Here is a 10,000-nt window from a genome sequence, read left to right on the forward strand (position 1 = left end):
TGCTGCGCAACTTTTCTACTTCACTCTCTATTCAGGACGAGTTGTCTGAAGCTGGTGCTGATTGCACCCCAGTGCTCATGCAGTGGGCCCTTCTCACTTTCCTACTCATTCTCCTTGACTATCACACTGGTATTTACCTGGCAGCACTGCTGCTTGTACTACATGTACTTGCTACTAAGTTGCTAGTGTTCTGCCCTAATTACCGCTGCACGGCTTACCTCACTGCCAGGACTGACCTGCTAGCCAAGTTGGACTAGATTGTTGCTTACTAATAGTTCTACAATGTAGTACTGCTCGTACGGTGACCCCGCTGGTCTTGTCGAGTGAGTGTTTCTGTTGCAGCTCTACAACATCTTCTGTGTTTGTGACTGTCTGTTGCTGACTTTGCCTTTGCTGCAGGGAATGTGTCATCCCCGACGTGTCTAGGACCTTTCACTTTGGCTCTACCGGTCTCAATATGAACCCGTACTTTCAGGCAAGTACTTTGTGGTGTGTAGCTACGTGTTGGAATGGTCTGGCTGCTACATGTAGAAATCCTACTGAAATGGCGAGCTTTCTCTTCTGCCAGAGCTGCCCCTGCTTGCTCTGTAGCTTTAGGTGTAGACGTGAGCACGATTCTTCTGTTTGTATTGCTCTTGATGTAGTTATGCTCAATCAGCTCCTGAGTACATCAGCCCCTTACTACATCAGCCCCTCAGTACATCAGCCCCTCAGTACATCAGCCCCTCAGTACATCAGCCCCTCAGTACATCAGCCCCTCAGTACATCAGCCCCTCAGTACATCAGCCCCTCAGTACATCAGCCCCTGAGTACATCAGCCCCTGAGTACATCAGCCCCTGAGTACATCAGCCCCTGGGTACATCAGCCCCTGGGTACATCAGCCCCTGAGTACATCAGCCCCTGGGTACATCAGCCCCTGAGTACATCAGCCCCTGGGTACATCAGCCCCTGAGTACATCAGCCCCTGAGTACATCAGCCCCTGAGTACATCAGCCCCTGAGTACATCAGCCCCTGGGTACATCAGCCCCTGAGTACATCAGCCCCTGGGTACATCAGCCCCTGAGTACATCAGCCCCTGAGTACATCAGCCCCTGAGTACATCAGCCCCTGGGTACATCAGCCCCTGGGTACATCAGCCCCTGAGTACATCAGCCCCTGGGTACATCAGCCCCTGAGTACATCAGCCCCTGAGTACATCAGCCCCTGAGTACATCAGCCCCTGGGTACATCAGCCCCTGGGTACATCAGCCCCTGAGTACATCAGCCCCTGGGTACATCAGCCCCTGGGTACATCAGCCCCTGAGAGTACATCAGCACCTGGGTACTCTACTACCGTAGAATCCCGCGGATAAGCCCACCCGCGTATAAGCCCATGCCCGCGCATAAGCCCAGGGTTTGTTCGAACATCACTAGGCTTCATCGTACAAGCCCATGGGCCTAGGTCATACCGAGAGTCCACAAATTATGGACTCTTGGCCATACCATGTATGTAGTACATGCACATTATAGTTTTTTTTCGTACATTTCAGCACAATCATCGGTTGTTTTTGTTTGCACAGTGGTTTTCAGCAATGTACTTCTCACTTCCTTGATACTTTTCAATAGCACAACTTGGTGTCGGCGTATAAGCCCATGCCCGCGTATAAGCCCATGTTCTCGTATAAGCCCACCGAAATGTCCTTGTGAAACAGATAAGCCCATGGGCTTATCCGCGGGATTCTACGGTAGTACATCAGCCCCTGGGTACCTCAGGCCCTGATCATAAGCTGCCAGCTCACTGCAGTGTGGTTATTCGTTGACGTGCTGCTTGTGTTTGAATTCTCATTCTACTTCTCCAGGAGACTTACTTTGCCAAACACAAAGTCAATACTATTGCACATGCTCGGCTAACTCAAGTGGAAAGGTATGTCAACAGTTGGTTCCGGGTGTGGTTGTGTGTGTGTGTGTGTTTGTGTACACACCTGTGCACACGTAAACTGCGTTGTGCTTTGGATGCTGGTGTTGGAGAGAAGCAGTAGGCTGGTCAGCATTCATGGCATGCACGTGCAGTAGGCTGGTCAGCATTCATGGCATGCACGTGCAGTAGGCTGGTCAGCATTCATGGCATGCACGTGCAGTAGGCTGGTCAGCATTCATGGCATGCACGTGCAGTAGGCTGGTCAGCATTCATGGCATGCACGTGCAGTAGGCTGGTCAGCATTCATGGCATGCACGTGCAGTAGGCTGGTCAGCATTCATGGCATGCACGTGCAGTAGGCTGGTCAGCATTCATGGCATGCACGTGCAGTAGGCTGGTCAGCATTCATGGCATGCACGTGCAGTAGGCTGGTCAGCATTCATGGCATGCACGTGCAGTAGGCTGGTCAGCATTCATGGCATGCACGTGCAGTAGGCTGGTCAGCATTCATGGCATGCACGTGCAGTAGGCTGGTCAGCATTCATGGCATGCACGTGCAGTAGGCTGGTCAGCATTCATGGCATGCACGTGCAGTAGGCTGGTCAGCATTCATGGCATGCACGTGCAGTAGGCTGGTCAGCATTCATGGCATGCACGTGCAGTAGGCTGGTCAGCATTCATGGCATGCACGTGCAGTAGGCTGGTCAGCATTCATGGCATGCACGTGCAGTAGGCTGGTCAGCATTCATGGCATGCACGTGCAGTAGGCTGGTCAGCATTCATGGCATGCACGTGCAGTAGGCTGGTCAGCATTCATGGCATGCACGTGCAGTAGGCTGGTCAGCATTCATGGCATGCACGTGCAGTAGGCTGGTCAGCATTCATGGCATGCACGTGCAGTAGGCTGGTCAGCATTCATGGCATGCACGTGCAGTAGGCTGGTCAGCATTCATGGCATGCACGTGCAGTAGGCTGGTCAGCATTCATGGCATGCACGTGCGCTCCACATGACTACAGTGAAACCTGGGGAAGAAGAACTCTGGCAAACTTTCGCTTTAGAAGAAATATCACTCCAAGCTCTATTGGACAGATCACTGTGTACTAACTATTCACTGGGTATAATGTATGGATAAGAAGAAGAACTCTCGCTATTGCCAACAAATACCATCGGTCCCTTGGTGTTCAACCTAAAGAGGTTTGATGTTGGAATTGATTTTCTTGTTCTTGCGTTGCAATCCTTGTATGTGCATGCATGTATCTGCTGCAGGCTAAGTCGTAATGGTTATGAGGAACTACTCCAGCTGCTCGTCAAGTACGTCCTATTTATGTTTACTCCCATATGCTACCGCAAGTCAGTTGACAACCCCTCCCCATACACACATATTGCACATACTGCCAGTGGCCATACCAGTTAGTACATGCTACACAATACTTGTACGAGTACACTGTGTTTGGAAACCATACAGTGGTGTGTATGTTGTTTGTAGAATAAACCCTTGCTTCGAAGCGCAAAATCATGTACAGTCAACTTCGCTTATAACGACACTCGGCGGGGCATCAGAAAAGTGTCCTTTTTCGCGAAGTGTCGTTATACCCGAAGTCTCATTATATGTATTACAGTTAGATGGGACTTTGCTCTGGGCATGGAAATAATTCTGTCGTTATTCGCAAATTGTCGTTATATCCGCAGTCGTTATAAGCGAAGTTGACTGTACATGAGTTTTCAGAATTTGTTTAGCAGAGAGACATGTGCATGATATTGACAGTATACTAGTATATGTTGCACCCTGGCCCAAGGTGTGACTTGCTGGTATGTATGTGATTGCTGGATTGCTGTATGTATTGTGTGTATACTTGTTTATGAGCTCGTATCATGTGCATCATGTGTAGTGTTCTATGTTTTTTCACTGTGTGTGTACGTGTGTAGAGCTGGCTCTCTGCTGGATCACAGCAAGAGTCCTTGCGACCAAGACTTTGTTCCGGATATCAAGGTGAGCTGTGCATGTGTATCCCACATGGATAGCTTCTTCTAAACCCTTGTTTGTGTAGCGCTGGTACATTTATTAGTCTAAAGCACTGTAGGAAATACTCGAGAAAGATGGGGAAAATGGCCGCAGGACGGACTGGGCACTGAAGCAATGGCAGCTGATAGCATTGAACATCACTCTAAACTACACTAAGCAGGACACACAACAAGTAGCAATAAAGCATGTTTGCTGCATCACAGCAGCGGGACTTGGCCTCCTCTTGAGGCCGTTGAGAACCGCAAAGAGACGGGCCGACTGCATACAGGTAACGAGGGCCTGCTTGCACTGCAAGTGATACTTCATGGCTGACAAATACACATGCACCGTCGACACGCACCTTGAACGGTACAGCTCAGTGGCAGACAATACTATAACCTCGTTAGAGGGTGCAAGGGGTTGATGGTGGATGTTGCGCAATGATTATAGAAAGCATCAATGCCTGTCGAGAATGTTTTCCTTGAGTGTTTCGACACCGAGCCCGCTATGAGGGCATCAGCCTTGAGTCCTAGAGCATCAATCGGGCAAAGGCACCGCACTGGTGAGACCGCCACCGTTGGCACCAATTGCCGGAAGCTGCTCAGCTGCAAACTAGAAAGAGCATTGGCAATGCCATTATCAGTAACAGCAATATGGTGTATGCACAATTTGAAACTGTGCCTACATGTAGCGGCAACAGCCAGCATGAACCGAATCAATGCCATGGCATGCTTGTTCCTACATGGCCAATTCTTCCTAGCATTTACCACGGACTCATTATCGCAATGAAACAACAGCTTCTCCCCTGCCAAGCATGAACCACGAATACAGCAAGCTACAGCAATGGTCCACCTTTTTCTCTAACCACAGTGACACTTTGCTGAGGAGATTGAAAACTCCTCCGTCCACCTCCCAAAATATCAGTCACCCTGGAAGTACCCCCGGCCATCGCTGGGGGCATCCGTAAACAGCTGGAGGTCGGGAGAACGAGACCAGGCCTGGTCGTGGAGGAATGACTTTCCACTTCAATCAGCCGCAAAAAGGATGCCACTAGGCGATGTCGAGACAGGCTTCCTTGTCTATCGGAATCAGCGCGGACGTGGGCGAAACCGTTGTGCTGAGGTCGAGAAAATGCCAGATGAACATGTGGCCCAGAGGGTCCACCTTGGTAGCGAAGTATAGCGTACCAATGAGGGAAATGGAGCTTTCTTGGGACTAGCATGAGCTGTAATTCAAGCGACTATTTTACTACTACCGGTAGTGCTTTAAAGCTAACTGGCTTTCCCCTGGTTTTGTGCTGCTTTCCCCTGGTTTTGTGCTGCTTTCCCCTGGTTTTGTGCTGCTTTCCCCTGGTTTTGTGCTGCTTTCCCCTGGTTTTTTGCTGTTTGCCACGGAATCGATGCAGGACAAGATCAACATAATGTTGATTCAGATGAAGTCTGAGAATGATTTTGAAACTTGGCTTCAGGTGGCAAAGGTAAGTGTTCCTCTCAAGATTTATCTGTATAGCATGTTTCTGTTGGGAACATTTTAACATGGTCTCAGTTCTACGCGTATTTGTAACTGTGTATGCTGGACCTCTTCTTGTATATCTGTACCCAAACATGTCAATTTTGAAATAATTGGAATTTTTTATTCTCTGTTGTGCAGTGCTTTAAAATCTGGGACCTTGATGCTCGGGGCTTCCACAAGGTGAGTTGCAACATACCGTAGTGACGAACATAAAAGCACATGTGCCTATACCCGGGCATAAGCGCACCCTCACAAATAAGCGCATGGGCTTATAAGTGAACCTGAATGTAGTCCATCCCACGACACACAGACACCACAAAACACCATGTTCACATAGTTCAATGTACATTGCGGTATTGCACTATATGCATAATTATGCAAGGTACCGGTACACTAGCAACTCAAGCGCATGCGCCTACTTGTATGTGTGAGGCAAAAGGATCCGCAAAAAGTAGCAAAAAACGCAAAAACTCACTCATAAGTGCATGTGCCTTTATGTGCGTCACTACGGTACGTGTATGCCGTTGATTTGCCAGTTAGAGTATTCCTTCCTATCTGGGTTGCGTATACGTATAGGCCTCTGTGCTGCTGGTCTCCAACCAACGATCCCAGGACTGCCTCTATTCTCTCTATACTCAGTAATCAGTATCATGCTCTCTTGTTCTTCAATGGTATGTAGGGTTTGTGGCGCCTATGGATGAAGTCTAGTCAGCTGATTGTAATCGGTCTACCATACTCGCCATACTCAAGGTGAGCAAGAATTTGACTATACTTACTTACACACTGGTATCAACAGTACTGTTGAATTTGACTTTACTTACTTACACACTAGTATCAACAGTACTACTGTTGTGGACATGGGAATCCAGTCGCACTTCTAGCGGCCCCAGGGCGCTGGCCATGCAGCCGTGGCCAAGCAGTACACACATGCATGTGTATGCGCTGCAGCGCGCTGGTCGCATTATGTGCACTGCATGCAACGACGTTCTGTACGCGCTGAGGGCGCCGGCCCCGGTCAATCGACTGGATTTCCATGTCCCCGACAGTACATAACCCCCCAGAGTGTGCAATGCCTGATCCAGCTCTGCGTAGGGTCTTGGTCGAGCGTAGTCGGATCTTCTGATGCCATGCGTACACTTCACACCAGCGCAAGGCCGGTCTCGAGGCAGGGCACTGTTTTTGATTCGAGAGTACCTGCGACTCCCCGGGTTCCCCTCAGATGTGTACGGTATTCTGACGCAAAGATCCGATTACGCTCGACCAAGATCCTATGCAGAGCTGGATCAGGCGTTGCACACTCTTGCTAGTATTAGTCTACTGATTGTGCATGTGTTCGTGTGTGTGCGTGCGGGTGTACGTGCATGCGTGTGTTATGCACACATGTTACAATTATGACTTGTGTTTTGTTGGATGGGTGCGTGCATGGGTGGATGCGTCCGTCCATGCATGCGTCCGCGTGTGCATCTGTGTGTCTTTGTCTGTGTGGGTCGACACTTACACACAGGGGCCCACATCTACTGGGGAGTTGAGAGCCGGATGCCGGAATACCCCGGAACATATAATTGGGGTGTTGTTGCTTTGTACACTTGCACATGCGGGTCACAGATTCATCACACATACGTACGTAAAGACATGCATATGATATCTCTCTGCTCTTTGGCCTGCAATGTTCCTTGCGGTAGGTTTCTTCCAACCTTTACTCCATCTCCAATCTATATGGCCAAGCCAACAACCGCTGCACCGGTAGCTAGCACCAAGCCAGGGTGAGACTTCTCACTTGGCCAAAAGTAAGCTATTAACGGACAACCGTAACTGGTTCGGGATTGAATCCAGCTGAGGTCTTTCACACATGCTGACTGTCAACTATAAGAAGACGGAATCATCACAACTTTGGTAAGGAATAAACTGCTTGTGAGATTAGTGAACTGGGCCGGTGTCACTGAAGAACTACTGGCAGGATTTACAAATACCAGTACTCGTAGCAGCAACAAAAATAACGAGCTCTCTCATCTGCATTATCATGGATGCCTGCTCCATTGACAGCAGCAGCAGCAGCAACAGCATTAGCATCAGCATTTTATCTACTATCGCCAAACTTTAGCTGTGCACGTATAGCGTCGTAAATTATGCTTGGTGGCTCTTGCCATCATTATCATCATCATCATCATCATGAGCTGAACACATGAACTAACATTAACTTAGCATTTAGCGGCAGATGGAATTCCGTACCGGCTTCTGAAAGGTTCTAGATGTTGAGCTGTACTGTTTTCTCAAAGGAATTTGATAGGGGACTTCAGAGGGAGTAATAATGCTTATGGAACGATAAGAATGAATAACCACGTTAAAAAAAATTGAAATTGAAAATTTGAAAATGTGCTGATCATATTTTGCCATTTCAATCAGATCAGGCGCTATTAGTTTATCATTGCTGCCAGCAATATGTTGCCATGCTGTCATCGCAACCGACACCGCCACCGACACCGCCATTGTTTTCAGATCTAAGAGGCTGTTATGCCATGCTCAGCGAGGACTTTCTGACCAATTGGATGTGCAAGTCTAGTAGGCAGGTCTGAGTTGTGTTTGACGAGAGATTCCTGGCTATAGTGCTCAATGAGCTGCTGCAAGGAGCGGAAGATGAACGGTGCTGAAAATCCAAAGCCACCATTCTCGTCGCGGAAGATTCGAATGTGCTTCATGGTGTTAAACCTTCCAGTGCAGCACAGAGTACAAGAAAACACACGCGTGAACACACGCGTGAACACACACACACACACACACCTCAATATGCTTGTACTAATACACATGCACCACCATTCACACATGACACATACATGCAGTCCATACCTGAAGATGTTACTCGAATCTTCAGCAAGTTCAGGTATGAGACTGTACATGTATGTGTCAATGGTGGTGCATACTTCAGCTTCAGCAGTGACAATGGGGCGTGTATACAGTTGACAGTGTCCTGTACTGTCAGACATTTCTCACAAGACAAAGATGAGCAACCATGAACATCTCTTTTTTTTCCTTAGAATATTTCTGCAGCCATAGCTGAAGTTTGTTTTCGAGAACACGCCGTTTGAAGCCGAGTTCTTACTGGATGTCGATGGTGTGGGTGTGCTTCTCGCCCGGAGGACAGTTTGGCTTTGCACGAACAAGGAATGTTCCATTGGTCCGGCCTGCCAGCAGCATCCGTGAGTTGTCCCTGGGACACGTGCAAAATATACGACGAACAGAAATAATCGTTTTAAAAACATTAACACATTCACATCCATGTGCAGAGACGCCGAAGCACACAAACTCATGAATACAGTAATACCTGTCAAGGCGACCACTCTGATAAGGCAACCACCTGTCCAAGAGGACTGCTACAACCAGGATCAAGGCATGTCATGACCCTGGATAAGGAGACAACCTGTATCCGGTGACTGCATTGTAAGGTCCCTTGAGCGGTTGGCTTAGACAGGTTTTCACTGTATACTGCAAACAGATAGCCCAACACACACACACAAGGCATACCTATGCACACATGTGAAGAAAGGTGTGCATCAATGCCGGAAGGCATTGGAATTAAACAGGACGAGGTGGCCAGTTCCCACGGCCCATTCTCAATGCTATCACGTGTACTACAAGTTGTTCCACACTCGAATAGAAGTTCCACATTGGCATCTGTACTAATCTCTCCCATACGTACGGCTAGTGTCAGTTGTCTTGTGTACAAGTGAGACGACTTACCGAGTTATGGGGCCAGCATACCAGTTGGTCATGTCGAATGGAGCATTAGTTGGCTGTAAGGCACAGTGTCAACAGAAGTACTAATCAACCTCAACGCAACTACTGGAAGTAAACACCAAATTCCTGCACTGACTACGACACAGCCTCTGCAGCAACAGCAGCAGCATGCTAGTGGATACACTGTGAAAAGAATGTGCCGGTCCACTGGCACATGCAGAAAAGCAGCCTTTGCCTATTCGGCCACGCCAATTTAATTCTATGTTTCGTGTCGGATATGTTCTGGAAAAGGCACGCGGACGGGTGAAAAAAACCCGAAGAAAAGAAAACTTCATTCTATGTGCACTGAGCCATGTTGCACACAGAATAGCATTACAGTCAGACCTCGCTTAACCGCACACATCCGTTTTCCACAAAAATATCCGGATAGGCGAGGGAACCGGAAAATCGAACACACATACTGTATGTATGCATGCCATATGCTGTAAATCAGTAACAAACGATTTTCTTCCGGATGGCGAGGGATCCGGATAAAAGAGGACCGGATAAGCGAGGTCTGGCTGTACTAAACTGTCACTTATATCCAAAACGATAACAAGTCACCACAGGACAGCTGGCAGACTGGGCTGGAGCGATACAGTAACAGATTTCATGGATGGCTCCTTCTGCACTTTGACATAAGTCAAGTGGAATTCCGCTCCATCACGATCTTGGAAAATCTCGGAGTCCTTGACACTTGGAATCTCTGCTCGCTTCGTACGCAGGCCCTACCGTACGGCTTGGAAAAATAGAAATTTTCATCGCTCGCACCTTCTACATACCATCGCACGGAATGCAAGATTATGAAGAAGCTG

General features: G+C 48.4%; 2 protein-coding genes across 2 annotated transcripts in view; one reads left to right on the forward strand and one right to left on the reverse strand.

Annotated features, from left to right (window-relative positions):
- Positions 1-7,973, forward strand: part of LOC135805031 (protein O-linked-mannose beta-1,2-N-acetylglucosaminyltransferase 1-like) — a 28,877-nt gene extending 20,904 nt beyond the window's left edge. The window contains exons 22-29 of the mRNA XM_065319020.1: positions 400-475; positions 1,841-1,905; positions 3,167-3,211; positions 3,827-3,890; positions 5,308-5,379; positions 5,553-5,594; positions 6,094-6,164; positions 7,097-7,973. Coding sequence (XP_065175092.1) covers positions 400-475; positions 1,841-1,905; positions 3,167-3,211; positions 3,827-3,890; positions 5,308-5,379; positions 5,553-5,594; positions 6,094-6,164; positions 7,097-7,181 — 520 coding nt within the window. The 3' untranslated portion in view covers positions 7,182-7,973. The remainder of the gene's footprint in view (positions 1-399; positions 476-1,840; positions 1,906-3,166; positions 3,212-3,826; positions 3,891-5,307; positions 5,380-5,552; positions 5,595-6,093; positions 6,165-7,096) is intronic.
- Positions 7,279-10,000, reverse strand: part of LOC135805030 (phosphatidylinositol 3-kinase regulatory subunit beta-like) — an 18,140-nt gene continuing 15,418 nt past the window's right edge. Inside the window, exons 23-25 of the mRNA XM_065319019.1 lie at positions 9,150-9,202; positions 8,512-8,619; positions 7,279-8,120 (exon numbers count right to left, since the gene is read on the reverse strand). Of these exons, the coding sequence (XP_065175091.1) occupies positions 7,913-8,120; positions 8,512-8,619; positions 9,150-9,202 (369 nt within the window). The 3' untranslated portion in view covers positions 7,279-7,912. The remainder of the gene's footprint in view (positions 8,121-8,511; positions 8,620-9,149; positions 9,203-10,000) is intronic.

The sequence above is a fragment of the Sycon ciliatum genome, chromosome 1 (assembly GCF_964019385.1).
Source record: "Sycon ciliatum chromosome 1, ocSycCili1.1, whole genome shotgun sequence".
In the NCBI taxonomy this organism is placed as follows: Eukaryota; Metazoa; Porifera; class Calcarea; order Leucosolenida; family Sycettidae; genus Sycon; species Sycon ciliatum.